Genomic DNA, 19,893 nt, shown 5'->3' with positions numbered 1-19,893 from the left:
TTCCCTCAGATGCTCAGAACCTTCTGATTTCCGATGTTCCTGTGTAAGCTGTATAGTGTAACCATTCTGTTTATCATGTCTCTCATGTATATTTATCTTGTTTTACGCAGTCCTGTCCGATTCACCTTGGATCAGCACTTCGGGGTCTTGTAAGAGCCGATGTTTTGAACTACAAGAGGCGGATCCCCCCGCGTGTCGCTGTGACAACCTCTGCAAGAGCTACAACAGCTGCTGTCAGGATTTTGACCAACATTGCCTGAAAACAGGTATGTGACAGCACTGGCTGAGACACACGATGCCCGGGGCCCAGACCGTATGAGTGTAAGGCAGCAATGTGGTGGTGCTAATTACTGGTCACTAAAAGGAATTGTGTCTTCTGTTTATTTTCCTGGTTATTTTCTACGGGGGTGTGGTTATTTCAATAATGTCTAGGTTGAAACCATGAAGTCGACCTGCACAAGATCCACCGTGATAGATCGGCTATGCAGAAACTGTCAACACGCGAACATGTCGACACAATTTTTTTCACTTTTGGGGGGGGGGGGGGGGCTTTTTACGTGAACCCCCAATTATAGTACCACGTCCCCTCACATAACTTTGGGGCATCCTCAATTGTAGTCCAAGTGGTCCACGCTGCAAACATTAACCCTTGTAGAGTGACCATAAAATGTAGAGAGAAAAACGGCCAGTCAGTTTGCTCCTAGCTGTCCTTTTTCAAACACAACCTCTAGTTCAGCAGCCCCCTTTCTTGGGGTCCTTTTGACAACTGGAGCCCAGCGTCTACTGCCTCCAATGTCTCTGTTAGTTACGCCACTGGTTAGGAGCTGATTGGCTGCCACTTTATCTATCTCCACTATATCATTGGTGAAGGCTTAGGTCCTGATTCATTCCTGATCTCAAGTCTTAGTACCTAGACCCCTATGTATTAAAACAAATTTACCAGTTTTTATATAGACTCCCCTAACTTTTTTTTTAAATACTCAAGGGCCAATCATGATGCTTATCATGGTGCACCAGCCGATCAGCTCCCAACTGTCATGTATTAGAAAAATGGCAGTTGGGCATTGATTTGTCTGGAGCACCATTTATCATACGCAGCGAGTTCTAAATGGCTAAAACTCATAATAAAATGATCTCTTTAATTTATTCTACATCCTGTCTTAGACAGGTAATTGGAAACCGCCCGTTAGAAGCAAAATGGCTTGTGCCTCGCTCTATGGGAGGGAAGCGGTTAATGTAAGCCTGGTATAAGTGTGGTTTTCGGCTTCTGAATAGGGGAGTTGGTTGCATTTAATCTGGTCCTGGTGCACCACTCTCTCTAATTAAAGAAACCACTTAATAAATACATGTTGGTCTCAATGAATATCACTTTTTATGACGCTTGAACAGGGCACAGGGCTCCGTAGTATCCTGTTTTTTTAATTTAACAGCATTAATTTTGTTGGAGCGTATGTGAAGGGCTAATAGGACATAAGGAGATCTGTGACGGCAGACTCTGCTAAACCTACTTGCGGCTCAGCCACTTACTCCTTACTACAGCCTTGCCTTCTGTGGAACAATGCTGTTCTTATGCCGGTCTGGGCTCCTTGGCGATCTGTGCATAGTCTCCAGGTCTCTCAGAGACTGGGGGTCGCTGTGTGTTCCGTTCCGATGTGATCGGAAAAAGTCTCACGTTTGTTTATGGTCTAGGTTTTATAGGTAGACAGAACATAAATCATTGCAACTGCTGCTTGCTGCGCATCATTGTGTGCAGAGAGAGATAATGTATGAACCAACTAGCCCCTAACTGTTATTTTTCAAAAAACACAGCCTGTAATATGACACTTAGGAGCAGGGGGTGTAAGTTCATATCAGGCGTCTGGAGGCGAAATAGAAAGTGGTGCCTTCCCCCATCCCCCCCAGTGACTCAGGCTTGCACATGTGCTGACATCTCACTGACTCACTTATGGTGACATCCAAGTGAATAAAGATTCCTTATTGCAGATAATTGTAGCGATAAAGCATCTTTAGTATCGGCTGCTGGCTGCAACTGATAATAAAGACTAGATTTTTGTTTTGTTTACAGCTCGAAGAAAGATAAATTGTAAGAGATATAGTAGCAGCCAATAAGATTCTTCGGTACTTATATGCTAGTTGGGCGCCCACTAAGCTATTTGCTTAGTTTTCCACGTCCCCACGCGGGGCTCGCTGCGCTCGCCACACTATATAAATTCAACTCCATGCCGATATGGATAGTGGGGGTATGAGCGTACTAACTATAGTGGGTGCCCAACTGATATATACGGTAAGTACCGATTCTTCAATATGTTAAATGCTGTGTTGGAAAATGAGTTACAGTAGGAGTAGATGGTAGACATTATCTCTCTCCACGCTTTGATACCACCTCTAAAAATTTGATTGTAATGATGCATTTTCTTAAAACCATTTCAGATCTCCTCCTTTCATTAAGACACTCGTTATATAAACACTTTGATCTGTTACTGTAGCTCACATTCTAAAGGCCCCCATACACTAGTCTGACAAGTTAGACACAATTTCCCCTGAGCTCAGAGCGTCCAGGGGGTGTGGGTGACGGTGCAGCGTTGAGGCAAGCAGTCCGCAGTGTCTGGAAGTGCTGGACACTGCGAGAGAGCACTCTCAGCCAATCGATGTCCAGCCTGTTTTTTTTTTTTTTTTAATTCTGTTGCTGCTGGCCGAAGGTTCGCTCAGCGCTTCCCGGACACTGCCAGCTCCACTGCAACGCTGCATGGTGCAGCTGCTATGGGGCCCAGAGCTGAGAGGGGCCACCTTCCCTGTCATCGTTTCATGTGTTATATACAGGGTGTAACTACCATAGGTGCAGGGGGGGGATGCAGTTTAAATCCCGGCGGTCGGGATCCCGGTGTTCAAAATCCCGACGCCGGAATCCCGAAAACCGAAATCCCGACACTTTCTCCCCCCGTGGGTGTCCACGACACCCTCGGAGGGAGAATAAATTAGTGTGCCGAGCGTAGTGAGGCACCGGGCCCGCTGCGTGGCGAGCGCAGCGAGCCCGCAAGGGGGGGCGATTTTAATGCAAGAACAAAAGACTTTTACAGATTTTTGTTCTTGCATTAAAAGAAATGCAGCGAATAATCCTTGTTATGTTCATTACTCTTTATATGAACTCCTGCTGCCTGTTATATAGGGGTACCTAAGAAATCGCATAAGATTGACATGTATGCAGAGAAATATTTACATGTTAATGTAGACCGTATTTGTATTGGCACACAAAATGAAACAGGCAGAGGGCTGACAGAATACTGCGTGTCCGCAAGGTCCACTTATGAGACCTCTAACGCAGGAGTGTTCCACAGAGAATATGATCTTGCCCTTTTGTTGATGTAGTACTGATAGATTGTTTTTAATATGATAAAATAGTTTGCTCAGCGCTGTCTGAGTCCAAACTTCATGTTTTAGTTTCAAAATGTTAAATTTTTTTTTTTTAAATGGCCTATTCCAGTTTGCCCAAGAGTCCATATATAGTTTTTTATTACTTCAGGGCGTGACTGGAGCTGCACAAAGGAGAGGTGCGGAGAGACGCGCAGCGAGGACAGTGCCTGTCATTGCTCCGATGATTGCCTGGCTAAAGGCGACTGTTGTACAGACTATCAGATCTCATGCAAAGGTCAGTTACACTGCTGTCACCTTAGTTAACTTTTTGAGAAATTGATGAGTAATTTTTTTTTTTTGTTTGTGCGGTCTGCAAATAATATTGAATAAATTCATGTTTTGCAGTGGTTTTGTTCCATGGACAAAATCTCAGAAATCTCACAAGCTTGTTCTATAATACAAATTGTTAGATGTTTTTCTAAGCAGTTATGAAAAAATTGTTACTAAACTCTGAAAGCACTTGTTACATTTGATGTTTTTGATTAAAGAAAAAAAACAAATATATTACAATTGCATTAGTAAATAAATTGAATTTACTTATCATAGTGCCCAAAGTACAAGGGTGTGCAATAAGTTTCTAGGTATTCAGTTTATAGGTAGAGTAGAATATTCTTGTTAAAATAACCTGGAGGCTCCAGGAAATCTTTCTGTGAGATCATCAGGGCAGCCGAGAGGTATGCTGGGCCCCGGTAAAAATTTTGGAGGGTGGCCTAATCACAGGAGGCGTGGTCACAAATCGCAGTTGGGCCACGTCCCCAAAATGTTTAGGGGGTGATAAAACACACTAAAGTCAAGGGGGAGTGTTATTGTACCCCCCCCCCCCCCCTAAGCAGCAGCACACCCTAAGTGCAGTGCTGACAGCAGGCTCAACATGAGCTTTCACGCTGTCAGTAGGTGTGTGCTTCTGCCCTGGAGGAACGGAGGCAATTTGACCAGGGCCCCCCGCTGGGCCCCTCCAGCAAGCCTGGGCCCAGGTAAATAGTACCTCCCCCCCCCCCTCTCGGCAGCCCTGGAGATCATCAAAGGTGGTAAATCCTGGATCCACTTTTTCCATCCCGGTGACCAAACATTCGGCCAGTGGAGCGCCAACGTTCGCGTAGCATAAAAGATGGTGGCTGTTTTTTTTGTGGCCAAGACTGGTCTTTTTTACTTCCGTACCACTCATACACAGCACACATTACGCAAACCAATGCCTACCGCAAGTGCTGGAAGCCATTTCTAGGCGTTGTCCAAGAACTTGTGCTCATGGTGGCCTTCTCTGTCACGATAAAGCAGACATGTCCATGAAAGTGGTGGATTATATTGAACAGGAACGCAGCACAGAACTTGGTTTCTGCTGTACAGTCCAGATCTTGCCCCCTGTGACTTTTGTGTTCTCACAAATGAAGCTCAAGTTGCTTGAGAATCGCTTGGCGTCATTGGAAGCTGCAGTGGAAACCTTCATTGTTTTTTTGAAAATCTACGTCATGGGTCTTCTAACTGTGGCCTTCCAGATGTTGTGAAACTACATGTTCCAACATGCATTGCCACATTTTTTCCTATAAGAGCATGCCAAAACTGTCAGGGCATGCTGGGACATGTAGTTCCACAACATCTGGAGGGCCACAGTTTGAAGACCCATGATCTACGTGCTTCGGACTGGTCCAGCTGCTGGTTTGAGATCCTGCAGCTTTTCATAGACTCCTTTGGCGAATGCCAGAAGATGTACTGTTCACTTCTGTTTGTAAATATAATAGTTGCTGTGCTTCCGAAAACTTATTGCACACCCCTCTTAATAAAACAATGCTTTTTTAACTAGCTCTAATGTATCAGTGCAGCTCTTAAATATGTCAAACTTTTTATTTATTTACTTTGATTATATCTATCCTTCCTCCCCCCCCCCCCCCCTCCCCCCAAAAAAACCCCATAATTTAGGTGGGATTCGTTGGGTAGATGAAGACTGTGAAGAAATGAAACATCCAGAATGTCCAGCCGGGTAAATATCTTTTTTTTTTTTTCTTCCATTTACTTATTCTATTAGTAGTATTTTTTTCTTTAAAGCCAATGACCTATGTCGTTGTTTGCTGTCTAAATATACTGATGGGACAAATGGAGAGGACATATCGCCTTCTCTAGGCCAAAGATACCAAGAGCAGCTCCCACCCCCCCCCCCCCCCTTAGCTTAAACTGTGATCAGAAGACAACTCATTTTGGGGCTCCATGTACTAAGCCTTGGAGAGAAATTAAGGGACAGGGATAAAGTAACAGCCAATCAGCTGAGTTTAAATGGTGACATTTAGGAGCTGGTTGGTTGGTGTTTTATCTTTTTTCAGGGGTAGAGATATAAAGCGGATAGGGATTTATCAGTCAGTTGGCTCCTAACTTCCATGTTACATGTTGTGTTTGAAAAATGACAGGAGCTAGTTAATTAGTTGATACTTTGGGGATTATTCAGAACTGATCACTGGGCTGCTAATTTGCAGGGCCCTGCGGTCAGGTATACGCCGCCCAGCCAGAGTGAAATACCGCCACAGGAATCGGCGGCGGCCATAGAATCAGGCTGATGGGGGCCAGAGCTGACATCACATGACTTCCCTTCAAACGCTTTGGCACGCCTTTGTTTTCCATGACATTCCCAGAAAATATCCGGTTACCACCCTCAAATGCCGGTTTCCTGGTAATCGCCTTGCAAATGGCCAGCGATCAAAAAAAGATTGTGAATGGCGTTGAGCATGTGTGCAACGATTCATACGCAGTCCATCAATTATCGTCTGGCCTGCAAAATTGCAGATATGTGATCAAGTCTGAATAACCCCCTTTATCTCTTCCCTCTTTATCTCTCTACAAAGCTTATGAAATAAACCCCTTAGTACGTAGAACCCCTATCTCTGTTAGGAAAAAGTGAGGTTTAATATTTCATCCCAGCATGACTTGACCTTTTTATACATGCATACATCTGTTTTATTAACTTGTAATAGAGGAATCTGTGGGCCCTAACCATTAACTTACTATCATGAGTTAAGTAAGTTGCCAGTTGTACAAAATTTTGCTCAAGGGAAATTCTCAGTGACACCTTTTGAAATTATTTATTATGATTATTATTTAGCATCTCAGTATTTGCAGCCCTTTTTTTGCACAATGGAGCCAGGAACCAAATGGCCTGACAACTGACCCCATTACGGTTCCCCCAGTTTTAGGTGTACTTAAGTATATTCCTTCAAAACAATATTTTACCATCTTTAATTTGCGGGAATATAACTGGAATATCTAATTTTAAAGTCCATAAATGACTATTTTTCATTTAGTTGGCAGTTGGTAATCATTTTGAAAAATTAAGAACAAGACCTCAACTAATTTTGGGCCTTACCAGAAGGTAAATAAATGCTCTTATAGCATTTAAGTTGTTCCTTTGTTTGGTACAGATCTGAATGTACAGTATGCAATACCCACATCTTTGGTTTTTGGAGTGTAATAACAGAAAGTTGTCAAAAACGACCATTGTTGCAGCATGTGGTCATCAAGTAAAGTTCAAATTGGTGCCGAACATAAGCTCACATAGTGTATCCATGGATTGCAATGGATCAACTGATTTTCAGCAATGTTTGTTCTGTTGAGAACGCATTTCTCATTACCCATCCCACATCATTTCATTTTCCTAGGTTTTCTCGTCCGCCTTTGATCATCTTCTCTGTTGATGGTTTTCGAGCTTCATATATGAAGGAAGGAAACAAGGTTTTGCCCAATATCTATAAGCTAAGTAGGTGGTGTGTTCTGTACTATGTTCCTTCTTCATATTTGATACAGATTATTGTAAATCCATCCCTTCATTGATCATTTCATTTTGACATTTCAAAAATCACAAAGCTATTTTAGGGTTCATCTTGCACCCTGCACCTGTCGCAACCTGTGCTGTTCCTCTTTCTTGCATGGGATGTCGCCCTCTGATTCGTTTTAATTAAAAGAAACAGTATGGTCTGTAGCTCAACTCAATGATACAGACTGGAGTGTGCTAGAACACATGTTGTGACATGTACAGAGTGCTAGAATAAATGCTATATACCCTATACTACAAATACAATGTCTGTTCATTGTTGGCTTCTGTGGATGTCTGATTAACTCATTTGGTTACGCTCCGGCAATAGCAGATTGGGAACTTGAGCTTTGCAGAAATACCCAGGCTTTTTTGGTCATTCTACTACTCTAATCACAGAAAGATTAAGATACCGAAGCAGCCCTAGGTCAGTGCCGCAACTAAGGGGGCGCTGCATGGGGTAGACCACATTTGAGGGGGTTGCAGAAATAGTCAAGAGACAAAAAGCATGATGAGTGTGAAGCATGCCGTGTTGGGGGTTGATTTTAGAGGGTAATCCAGAGTAAGATTAAAAGGTGGGATTACCTCTCTTGGCAAATGCCTTTTCCTGGTGACAAAAATCCTAATTTTGTCCCTGCCTAGGAAACATGCTGGTTAGGGTTCCTTCCTTCTATCTGTTATCTGTCCCAAAATTATATAGCTAACTCCATTGGTGCAGAAACTGATGAATTAATAAATATGCTTTGTACAGAACTGAATAGCATGATATGGTGAATGAAAAAACTAAATTTAATATATATTTATCTTTTTTTGCATTTTTCTTCTTTAATTAGGAACCTGTGGAACCCATTCTCCATATATGAGACCTGTATATCCAACAAAAACCTTCCCGAACTTATATACACTAGCAACGGTAACTAGACCACTGTTTTTATATATTCCAATTTAAACCCCCCAATGCATAAGTAAGTTGGTTACAATCCGTGACCGCTCCAGAGGTGGGGACTGCAGCACAGTTCAAAATTCGGTACTTGTGGATTATCACGGCTCCCATCGCATGCCATATATAGTGGCATGCGATTGGATACGATTTTTGCAGTTTTTAACCATTTTTTTTTCAAAATCGCATGCGATCGCATCTCATGCGATTTGATCGCATGCGTTTTTTAACAGAAAAGCATCCAAATGCATTGAAATTAGTATCAAACATGTTCAATGGCCCCCAAATGTCATTTTTGAGGCTGTACCACCCCCACTATCAACGCGAACCCGAAGCGTGGCGAGCGGCGGCGGTACGCGTCCTACAACCTTTTCATACCCCCACTATCCTCGTCGGCGTGGAGTTGAGAATAGAAAGTGTGGCGAGCGCAGCGGGCCACCGAGCCCGAAGCGTGGCGAGCGGACGCGGACACCTGTGAAGCCTGTGAGGGGACGCGTATACCTGTGAAGGTATCCGTGTCCCCTCGCGGGGCTCGCTGCGCTCGCCACGCTTCGGGCTCGCCACACTTTCTGTTCTCAACTCCACGCCGACGTGGATAGTGGGGGTATGAAAAGGTCGTAGGACGCGTACCGCCGCCCCTCGCGGGCTCGCTGCGCTCGCCACGCTTCGGGTTCGCGTTGATAGTGGGGGTGGTACAGCCTCAACAATGACATTTGGGGGCCATTGAACATGTTTGATACTAATTTCAATGCATTTGGATGCTTTTCTATTAAAAAACGCATGCGATCAAATGCAATTTTTTGCTATACGATGCACATCGTGGGAGCCGTGATTGTCCACATGTACCCAAAATTTAAAAACGGGAGTCACTCCCACTGCCAGTGAGTCAGTTTGGAATGGCAGTTTGTGGCAGTGGGTGTGTCTCTTATTTGAATTTTGGACTGTGCTTCAGCCCCTCCTCTGGAGCCACCCCAGGTTACAATCCTGGGCGTGGTCAGTAATATAGCAGCAATATCATGTTATTCATTCAGAAGCTGAACTGCAAAGCACGTATGACATTTTATATATTCTTTTTCTCCTATTTAAGGGACTTTACCCTGAGTCTCATGGGATTGTTGGGAATTCTATGTATGATCCGGTTTTCGATGCCAACTTCAGCCTTCGGTCACGAGAGAAGTTCAACCACCGATGGTGGGGAGGACAACCAGTAAGTGTATAGCTGTATCCAAAATGAGACCTGTTCTACAAGGGCGGAGATCGATTTGTAAAGTACCATTGTACCCTCCCCCCCCCTCCCCCCACACACACACACAACAATTTTGTAAATGTTAAACTATTATATATTCCCTTCATGTTCTTTAAATTTGAACATATCTCCTCCCACTGTGGTCACCTGTAGCTCCTTCCATATCTGAGGACATAGTGTGTAATAGGGGTAACTCCATACTGGTTGGGACTGAATAGTTACAGGTCTTGCTAAAAAATAATTATGTTTTTTTTTTTTTTTAAGATTTGGATTACTTCTGCTAAGCAGGGGGTGAAGGCTGCTACATTCTTCTGGCCTGTGTAAGTCCCTGTGACCCTTTTTGTATTAAGCTGAGATTTTGAATTAAACATTATTATTATTATCTGTGTATCTTAGTATATTGACCCCGTTATATGCTAGTTTGCTTCAATTTTAAAACAAAAAAAAAAATTATGAAAGATGTTTTAGTCATGGCCTACCACGTTCCCGTCTACCTTTTGCTAGCATCAATCTTGTGTTACTATCGGTCTAGAACATTTTTAGGAGTCTAACTAGACTTTTTTTCGACCATGAGTGGTCAACCACCCTATTGTCGATGTAGACATCATTGTTCCATTGACCGGACACGAACACAAACATGAGGAAGATAGTCTAATGCTACACAATAATGTAATTTTTTGCCTTTTTAGTAATGTACAGTACTAAAAATGATTGAAATTATCCATTATTATATCAGTTGTGTATTACCCATAGGTCATTTCTATTTTGTTTGAAAAATTTGCCCATGTTTCATCCAGTAGTAGTAAAACAGTAATGCCAGTAGTGACTTTTTGGTGGACAGTCGTCATGGCATTAGGTCAGTGGCTCCCAACTGTGTATTGGTACCGCACAACTGACCTCAATGATGAGATATAAACACGTTTTACTTAATTTTATATATTTTTTTTCTGATTTTATTAATGAGAAACTTTTGGCCTTACTTGGGGGTGCCTTGTTTCCAAAAAGTTTTGGAACCTCTGTATTAGGTAAATCTGTTGTATTGAAGTTTCTGTCTTTATAGGCTGGATTGTTTTGTTCTTTTCATTTCAACACCCCCCCCCCCCCCCCCCCCCCCCCCCCGTTTGTAATGTAATTACTTTTATTGTACCCTGTAATTATCTATTTGTGAACCGTTTCGCATCTGTTGCTTGGTACATAATTATTACCTTCATATGACGCTTCAGAGCCCTTGTGGCCAGCGACCTTTTTACAGGGATATGCGCAGTGGAGTCGGAGGGCTTTAGCACTCAGACCCTGCGGTTCCTGGTAGAGAGGAGGGGGCTTGGCCAAGGAGACTGCACACAGGCCCGCCTCCTCTCCTAAACGCCCCTGCTTGTGGTGCCTTCCTTTTTTAGAAATGGGTGGAAAAATCATTGTTTATTTTCTCATTTTAGGTCAATCAGTCAACAGCGTAGAGTCCTGACAATCCTGCAGTGGTTGCACCTGCCTGACAATGAGAGGTATTATTTCTGTCACAGATAAACTGATGTATTAACGGCAAATGTTCTTTATTATTGTTATTATTATTATCATTGCGACACCTTCGTCCCCCCCCCAAAGAAATGACAAAGTTGCTAACAACATTGTGCATGAATCCAATTACAAGATCAGTCTTGGAGAAAGGAATAACATGTGTGGGTGGTCACCAATAGAAATGGAAGTCCACCCGTGTGTGTGTGTTGGGTGGGGCGGGGGGGGGGGGGTTACATGGGTAGTTTACTGAAAGGGATCACATTCTAGGGGGAGGGTTATGAATGCTTGGAGAGTGTAAAAGCTCCAACCAATCAGCGCTGTCATTATCCAAACTCATGGAGCCTAACCCTCCCCCAGTGCCTATATTTAACCCCAACCCCTTTGTCGGTCTCCCTAATGCTGGTATTTTGGGATGCAGTTACGATCCCGGCGGTCGGGATCCCGGCGTTCAGAATCCCGACGCCGGAATCCCGACCGCCGAAATGCCGACACTTTCTCCCTCCTGGGGTGTCCACGACACCCCTGGAGGGAGAATAAATTAGTGTGCCGAGCGTAGCGAGGCACTGGGCCCGCTGCGTGGCGAGCGCAGCGAGCCCGCAAGGGGTGGCGATCCACGTCCCCCCCTTGTCGGCATTTCGGCTGTCGGGATTCTGAACGCCGGGATCCCGACCGCCGGGATTCAATACTGAATCCGGTATTTTGACCGCATTCCTTTATGACCCCACCTGTGTTTGTCTATGCACCCCCACCTCCCCAAATCAATTAACCACTACCGTATTGTTATTTATAATCAATGTTTTCTCTAATCCACAGGTTCTCAAACTCGGTCCCACACAGTGCCTGTTTTGCAGGTCTCCTCACACAATCACAAGTGAAATAATTAGCTCCAACTGTGGATCTTTTAAAACGAGTCAGTAATGAGTGCACCTGTTGGGTGACCTGGAAAACGTGAACTGCGCTGGGTCCTGAGGACCGAGTTTGAGAACCCCAGCTCTAATCTTATTTACTGTGAATTATTTTCCCTTTTATTTTTGTTCTTCTTGTTTTATTGTTTGTTAATTGCATGTCCAGACTTTTATACACCTGGCTTCATCGTCTTGTCATTCATAGGCCTTCGGTCTACGCCATATACTCCGAGCAGCCGGATCAGACCGGACACAGATATGGACCATTCAGCAACGAGGTGAGCAGAGATTCCTAACCGTGTTCTTGGAATCTGTGTCATTGCTAAGAATCCTTTTACATTGTACAAAGTGCGTGTGGGTATATATAATATATACTTTAGGCTGCCATATATCCGCACTGCCACATTGGGGTGGACTGTCCTCTCTATCGCCGAACACTTTTATATAGCACAGCTGCCGTCTATCACGCCACCGCTTAGCCCCGGGAGCTGGCACAGTGCCCGCTATGTACTGCCAAAGTCCTCACCCTGCGTGACACTGATCAGATGCTGTTCTGGTCAGGGGCATATGACCTAACAAATCAGCCTATACATTGGGTGACATTAACTAAAACCAGGCACACCGGAAATGAGGGCAGAGTTTCAGTCCTGATAAGTGTACCAGCAGGTCATGTTTTCCGGGACCACCTGTGGATCTGTAGAATGTGGCTGTTAGGAATGAATGCATCACGTCTTTGAACATCTCACAGTGAGTAATGACTGCACCTGTGCCCCAGTTAGGTGGCCTGGGAAATGCGACCATAGTAATAACTGCACCTGTGTACCAGTTAGGTGGTCTGGGAAAAGTGACAGTTAGTAAATGAGTGCAGCTGAGCACCAGCTGGGTGGTCTGGGAAATGTGAGTTAGTAATGACAGCACCTGTGCACCAGCTAGGTGGCCTGGACAATATGACCTGTTGGTAGATCTCGGACCGGTTTGGCCAGCACTGTCTTAGAAGAGGTCACAAGTCTTGCTAATAGTAATGGGTGAATTGCTGGTGCTGGAGTGTCACATATTGGGCACAATTCTCCTGTACTCTCCCGTCTAGTGATCAGATAGGTGTACGGATCATTAGGGTTGACCCTTATGGGTTGAGAGTCCATAGGTTGACCCTAAATGGGTGACATGGAAGTAATCAACGGGGTCAACTGGTAAAATTTAGACACTGAAAAAAGATCAACCTGAAAAATGGTTGACCCACCAATTATTTTTTTTTTTTTTGGGGGGGTCATTTTCTCCGTCAAAGCACATGTCCCGCGTTCCCTCGCATGGCTCGCAGAGGTTTCTTTTTTTGTTGATGTGGTGTGTGTGTGTGTGATTTTTTTTTTTTTTTTTTACTTTTAGATCATTTCCGTAGTACGTCGGTTGTTTTAACCTTTGGCACCTGTTTTGTTTTTTTATTGCAGTTGATCAATCAGTTGAAGGATATCGATGTCATAGTCGGCATGTTAATGGATGGCCTAAAACAAATGAAGCTACATCGGTGCGTCAACATCATCTTCGTAGGCGATCACGGTAATTCCACATTTTCTTCTGCTGTTTTCAGTATTATTTTCTCCTGTTTCTGCTGCCGCATTAAACCCATTGTCTGCATTTGCCTCTGCTTCACGGTGCCTGATAGACTATTAATGTTCCCGCCCTAAGGTCACGTCCCCGTGAGGCTCTGAATTAGGCCCCTTGTGTTGGAATTTGCTGCTCTTACTGTGCCAGAGCGGATTAGTGTCCGTGACGCAGTTAGTAAGTCACAGCGCGCGTCTTTGCTTGCGTATCTCCATCTCGGCGTTGTCGGACGTTCTTGGCTCGGGTGAAGTTCAGCGCGGTAGCTCTGTGTTCTCAGGGTAAAGGTCTCTGGCTTCCAGCAGTGCCTTCATGTATCCAGCTGGGCCGATTAATAGCTGCAAAGTGACATGTCTGTCAGATTTGGCTTTCTGTGCAGTTTTTTTTTTTTTCCTGACATTTTAATTAAAAAGCTGATGGACGTATAGGCCTGTGAACGATGTCACTGGAAGAGAGTCTTTTTTATTTTATTTTTGATTTCATCATTGCTGGAACAAACTCTTCTCTCCAGTCCCAGCTGTTGTTGCTAAGCAGAGCAGCGAGTGACAGGTGATCTATTAGCTGTGCCCCCCCCACCACTACCACCACCACCGCGGCACACTGTGGCCCACAGGTGGTACAGTGTCCCGCCACATTTGGGACTGTTGTGAGGTATACATGCATGTTGAAGACAGCACTGACCTTAGCAGTTTATGATCTTGAGGAATGTTGGTTAATGGCCCAAAGTGGCCGCCATCATTTTTGTAAAGTACAAGCTAATTTTAAGGGAAAATAAATTCTTCCTGCAATGTTTTAACTGAGCACAGTAATTAATTACTTAGAGGAAGGATACAGCTGAGCACTTGTTTTGGCCCCCATGGTCTATCCCAAAAAGGTTTTGCAAGTTTTGCCCCTCATGCAGTGTTGGAATAAGTTGCTTTTCCCATGTACAGTATGATAAAAATTCTTAGTTCAAAAGTAAAACAATGTGTTCACTAAAAATGTTTATTTAAATTGAAGAAAATGCCCATTTGATGTGAATTGAGGTTTACGGGGCAGATTTTCTGTCACGTGCACAAGTGTTTGCGTGGCGCAAAATTAATTTAGGTTGAATTTAGATTCAACTTATTCAATTAAACTGCAGATTTTACGACTTGTCGAAAAATCCGGCATGGCCGAAAAAACACGTGGAAAGGCAAATTACTCGCCGGACCACTTGCGGGTCATTTTTTCGCCAATGCAGTTTAGACTTAAAAAACAAACAAAGTAAAACTGCATCTGCAAAAAATGACCAAAATCCATCTGAGAACAGCCGCAATTGAATACTAAAGTCCGAGTTTTGTACTAATTTTGGGTACTTGTTTCCTAGCACGGCGCCCATCTCGTTGATTGTATGCCTTAAGTTTAAGGTACTTAAGGCATACAATCAACGTGTTGGACCCGATTTTCTGTCAATCACCATCTAATTTGCCGGTGAAAGAGAAAATTGTGTTGATCACGTCCATCGCGGCCCCTAATAAGGGGCCGCGATGCGACCGACGCGATGAACGCGATTTTCCCATAGGGAGCAATGTTAAATTATTTTTAAAGTGAAAATCGGGTTGATCGCGTCGGTCGCGGGCCATTATAATGGCCCGCGATGCGATCAACGCGATCAACCCGATTTTACATAGGTGACAATGTGAAATGGGCCAATATGGCCCATTTCACATTGTATATGGTTAAAAAGTATGTTTAATGCGCCCCCCCCCCCCATTGTTAATGCCACCCCACTATTGACGCCAACCCGAAGCATAGCGAGCCCGCGAGGGGCGGGGGTACGCGTCCTCCGACCTTTTCATACCCCTACTATCCACGTCGGCGTGGAGCTGATTTTATAAAGTGTGGCGAGCGGACGCGCATAACTTCACAGGTATATGCGTCCCCTCGCCGCGCTTCGGGCTCAGTGGCTCGCTGCGCTCGCCACACTTTATAAAGTCAACTCCATGCCGACGTGGATAGTAGGGGTATGAAAAGGTCGGAGGACGCGTACCGCTGCGCTCGCCACGCTTCTGGTTGGCGTCAATAGTTGGGTGGCGTTACGATGGGGGGGGGGGGCATTTCAAACATGAGGGGAGGTTTGGTATTAAAATGGGGGGTTTTGGGGCTGTTTACATTGAAATCAATGTAAAATCGGGTCTCAGGGACCATTTTACATTGATTCCAATGTAAAAATCGCGTTGATCGCATCGCATGCGATTTGGTTGGCATGCGATGCGATCGATGCAATTTTTCCGACCCTATGGATACAATTAAAATTGGTGGCGCCGTGCTAGGAAACAAGTACCCTAATTTTAATACCGTCACGGTTATGATGATCAACATCCTAGAAGGGAGGCATCCCAGAAGGCCTTGCATCAGAAAAAAAATTAAATGGTGGGAAAAAGTGGAACTGTTCTACTTGACCACCAAGACCAAATGACCGCAGGAATGGTAACATCAACAGAGACCCTCAGCCAAGTTCGGCATCTAGATCTTAACATGACAAGAGTTTTTATGCTAAGATGGTTTCAAGACTTCTTGGTGCCATTCATAAAGAGAACCTAAAGCAAATTTGTGCAGACATTTTGGAAAAAATAAAAAAAAACATTTTTAAGATAAAGTTAAATGAAACCTGGATCTCCCTGTATGATCGTAAGCGACAAGCCATGCATTGGGAATACAATGAAGAAAGCACATAAAAACAAATCCAAATCCAAAGCCATGTTCATTGTTTTCTTTGACATCAAGGGTGTTCTTTTGGAAGTTACAGCAGTGAATCAACATTACTTAAAAAATATTCTAGACGCTTTGCAGGAAAGAATGAGAAGAGGCCAGAAGTTGTGGAAAAGTGGTTTAATCCTCCATCGGGACAATGAAACACAAAGCTATTTCTGTGGAGCCATTTTTTGGCCTTGAAGCGGATTGCAGTGCTAGAACATCCTCCATACTCTAGAACTATGTAACTCCTTTTTACTCCCCAAAGTCAAATCTGTACTCAAGCGAGCCCATTTCGCATCCGTTACTGAGATAAAGAAAAAAAATGACGGAGCAGTTGAGACCGTGTACAGGTGATCTACAGTGCGGCTATGGCCTATGGGAAATCCAGTCTGATTGCAGAATATCTTGGTTGGCTGCATGATACCCTCACACAGAAATATTGGCCTGGGGTCATTGGGTGATGTGTAAGTGCAGTGCTTATTTATATTCAAGGTGGAGGAGTAGGAGAAGCGAACCTCCTGGTAATGTTTTCCCAACATGAGACGTCGTTCTATGTATAACTAAAGAATATACAGGAAATCTGGTGTGCGTAGGAAAATATCTTACCCCCATGATGATCAGCTCACTGTCTTCTATCCTGATATGTTCCTAAAGTTTTTACTTATATATTAAGGTGTTTTTGAACTACGGAAACAGTTTTTTATGTTCTAGTGGTCTTTTTTTGGGTCGTATGTTGGCCAGATACACACTACATGTATTTATAAGTTGTGCAACTGACCATAGTTCTGTGTCTGCAGGTATGGAGGAGGCAACATGTGAGAGGACCGAATTGCTGAACTCGTACATCAACAACGTGGATGACTTTGTGTTACTGGCCGGACCTTTAGGGCGCATGCGTACCAAAAACAATCTCCCAAAACGTAAGTGGTGGAGCTGCTCTTTAGTGAGTCTTCTGTCGTTGTGAAAGCTTATAAGGTTGTCCCTCTCCCAGTAAATGCTGCGTTGTATAGCCTATCGGCTACAGGGGGGTACCTCCATTGTAAGAAGAACCCTTCTGGACTTTAGTAAATCTCAGAAAAATAACCTTCTACTGTTATTGGGAATGAGGGTACCACAGCACATTTTGAAGCTATCTGCGGCTATGCCTCCACCTACAGTACATACATCGTGGGGAAGATTACATTTTGCGCCTATCCCCCCAAAATGGCTATGGTTAAGGGATTTTTTGCAAAATTAGAATAATAAATTTGCCCCAATATCTTGCAAGACCTATGGCGTTGTCAAGTTGCTCTCTAAATAAAGTGTTTTGTACGGAAGTAAGTAGAAAGTCTACAAAAGCAGCTAAGCCAGTACGCTTGGCCAGATTTACATGATCTACTCATTTGGCACTGGGCCGATTGGAAACACTTTGCCCAGTAGTCTTCATGATAGGAGTTCTCAATCACCGTCCACCTCAAAAGACTCCACTTAGCCCTCAATTGTGCATTAGGATCCGCAGTGTATCAGGCCTATATGTGCTGTGATTCGCAGAGTCAATGCAGAGGTTCCCAAATGCGGTCTTCTAAGGCACCTTAATTTTCCAGGTGTTAAGGATATCCATAACTGAGCATAGATGGCTAAATTGGTCATCGGTGTCCAAGCTCGGTTAATTTAAAAACCGGGACCGTTAAGGGTGCCTCGATGACCGCATTTGGGAACCTCTGCCCTAATGAATGACAGTACACACCTCCCATGACTACTGTAATCCTGGACAGGCAGATACTATATATATAAGTGGGCGCTTCGTCTTCCAGGTCAGTGTTGCGATAAAGCTGTAAAAAACACACAGAAGAGCAAAATGTCGGGCACATACAATGCTCGGTCATATGGCAGTAAAGGCGGCCAGCCCTGGAGAGACGCGCGTGTGTACTGTCATGTCTGTACTAGAGACCTTAGGACTAGTGGTAAGTGATACTTCCATTTTCAATGCATTACATGCGCTTCAATGCATTGAAAATAGAATTCCATTCAAAATCTAACTTCGGTATATGCCACTAATACATTGGTATACATTAGTGGTTATATGCGTTGGAAGTTGCATTCTGGTGTGAATTTCTCATATGCTTTATTACAATGTATAATATCATACTGTGTATTGGGATTTTTATGAAGGTTTGCAAGGTGTGTTGTAACCAATAGCAACCAACCGAACACCACATAGCTACATTTGAGGGGGGGGGGGGGGGTAATTTGACCATGCTCAGCTCTTACCCTGTGCACACACTATAATAGTGGTCGGCCATTGCTGAAAATGCTATGTGTTTTTATTATTATATAATGACCTGTTATGAGCTATGTGTAACGCAGAAATGCCCAGGTTTGAGTGTGTGTGTGTGTGAGCGTGTGTGTGTGTGTGTGTGTGTGTGTGTGTGTGTGTTTTTTTTACAGATTAACAATATTTACTATAGATTTCATCTTATTTTTTATTTTTTTTGGTGTTGATTTTTATTTATTTTTTATTTCCCAGATGACCCAAAAGCAGTTGTTGCAAATCTCACGGTAAGTAAAGCAAGTTGTAGCATTTTATCGGCATAAGCCCATGACCCGTTTCCACCGTGTTTGCAGCTGATAACAATGGTGCACAGATAGCACAAGTTTCTTTGACAGGGATTGTGGGCCCCTCTCCGCTCTGGGTCCCATAGAAGCTGCACCTATGGTAGCTACACCCTGTATATAACACATGTAACTGTGACAGGGAAGGTGGCCCCTCTCAGCTCTGGGCCCCATAGCAGATGCACCCCCTGCACCTATGGTAGCCACATCCTCGTATATAACACATGTAACAGTGACAGCGAAGGTGGCCCCTCTCAGCTCTGGCTCCCATAGAAGCTGCACCTCCTGCACCTATGGTAGCTACACCCCTGTATATAACACATGTAACTGTGACAGGGAAGGTGGCCCCTCTCAGCTCTGGCTCCCATAGAAGCTGCACCTCCTGCACCTATGGTAGCTACACACCTGTATATAACACATGTAACTGTGACAGGGAAGGTGGCCCCTCTCAGCTCTGGGCCCCATAGCAGCTGCACCCCCTGCACCTATGGTAGTTACACCCTGTATATAACACATGTAACTGTGACAGGGAAGGTGGCCCCTCTCAGCTCTGGGCCCCATAGCAGCTGCTCCCCCTGCACCTATGGTAGCTACACCCTGTATATAACACATGTAACTGTGACAGGGAAGGTGACCCCTCTCAGCTCTGGGCCCCATAGCAGCTGCACTCCCTGCACCTATGGTAGCTACACCCCTGTATATAACACATGTACCTGTGACAGGGAAGGTGGCCCCTCTCAGCTCTAGGCCCCATAGCAGCTGCACCTCCTGCACCTATGGTAGCTACACCCTGTATATAACACATGTAACTGTGACAGGGAAGGTGGCCCTTCTCAGCTTTGGGCCCCACAGCAGCTGCACCCCCTGCAACTATGGTAGCTACACCCCTGTATATAACACATGTAACTGTGACAGGGAAGGTGGCCCCTCTCAGCTCTGGGCCCCATAGCAGCTGCTCCCCCTGCACCTATGGTAGCTACACCCCTGTATATAACACATGTATCTATGACAGGGAAGGTGGCCCCTCTCAGCTCTGGGCCCCATAGCAGCTGCACCCCCTGCACCTATGGTAGCTACACCCCTGTATATAACACATGTAACTGTGACAGGGAAGGTGGCCCCTCTCAGCTCTGGGCCCCATAGCAGCTGCACTCCCTGCACCTATGGTAGTTACACCCCTGCA

The 19,893-nt window shown here is 44.5% G+C and overlaps 1 protein-coding gene across 7 annotated transcripts in view; it reads left to right on the top strand.

The window, feature by feature from the left end:
- ENPP2 (ectonucleotide pyrophosphatase/phosphodiesterase 2) overlaps positions 1 to 19,893 on the top strand; it is a 97,760-nt gene that overhangs the window by 36,734 nt on the left and 41,133 nt on the right. For all 7 annotated transcript variants that reach the window (XM_083186734.1, XM_083186735.1, XM_083186733.1 and 4 more), the window contains exons 3-14: positions 111 to 266; positions 3,521 to 3,646; positions 5,326 to 5,386; positions 7,050 to 7,147; positions 8,035 to 8,114; positions 9,229 to 9,348; positions 9,652 to 9,707; positions 10,821 to 10,886; positions 12,010 to 12,082; positions 13,250 to 13,358; positions 16,916 to 17,038; positions 18,625 to 18,656. In XM_083186734.1, the coding sequence (XP_083042860.1) occupies positions 111 to 266; positions 3,521 to 3,646; positions 5,326 to 5,386; positions 7,050 to 7,147; positions 8,035 to 8,114; positions 9,229 to 9,348; positions 9,652 to 9,707; positions 10,821 to 10,886; positions 12,010 to 12,082; positions 13,250 to 13,358; positions 16,916 to 17,038; positions 18,625 to 18,656 (1,100 nt within the window). The remainder of the gene's footprint in view (positions 1 to 110; positions 267 to 3,520; positions 3,647 to 5,325; positions 5,387 to 7,049; positions 7,148 to 8,034; positions 8,115 to 9,228; positions 9,349 to 9,651; positions 9,708 to 10,820; positions 10,887 to 12,009; positions 12,083 to 13,249; positions 13,359 to 16,915; positions 17,039 to 18,624; positions 18,657 to 19,893) is intronic.

Source organism: Crinia signifera, chromosome 5 (genome assembly GCF_055691185.1).
Source record: "Crinia signifera chromosome 5, ASM5569118v1, whole genome shotgun sequence".
NCBI classification, from domain to species: domain Eukaryota; kingdom Metazoa; phylum Chordata; class Amphibia; order Anura; family Myobatrachidae; genus Crinia; species Crinia signifera.
Note: the sequence above shows the minus strand (reverse complement) of the source record. Positions and strands in the feature narration are given on the sequence as shown.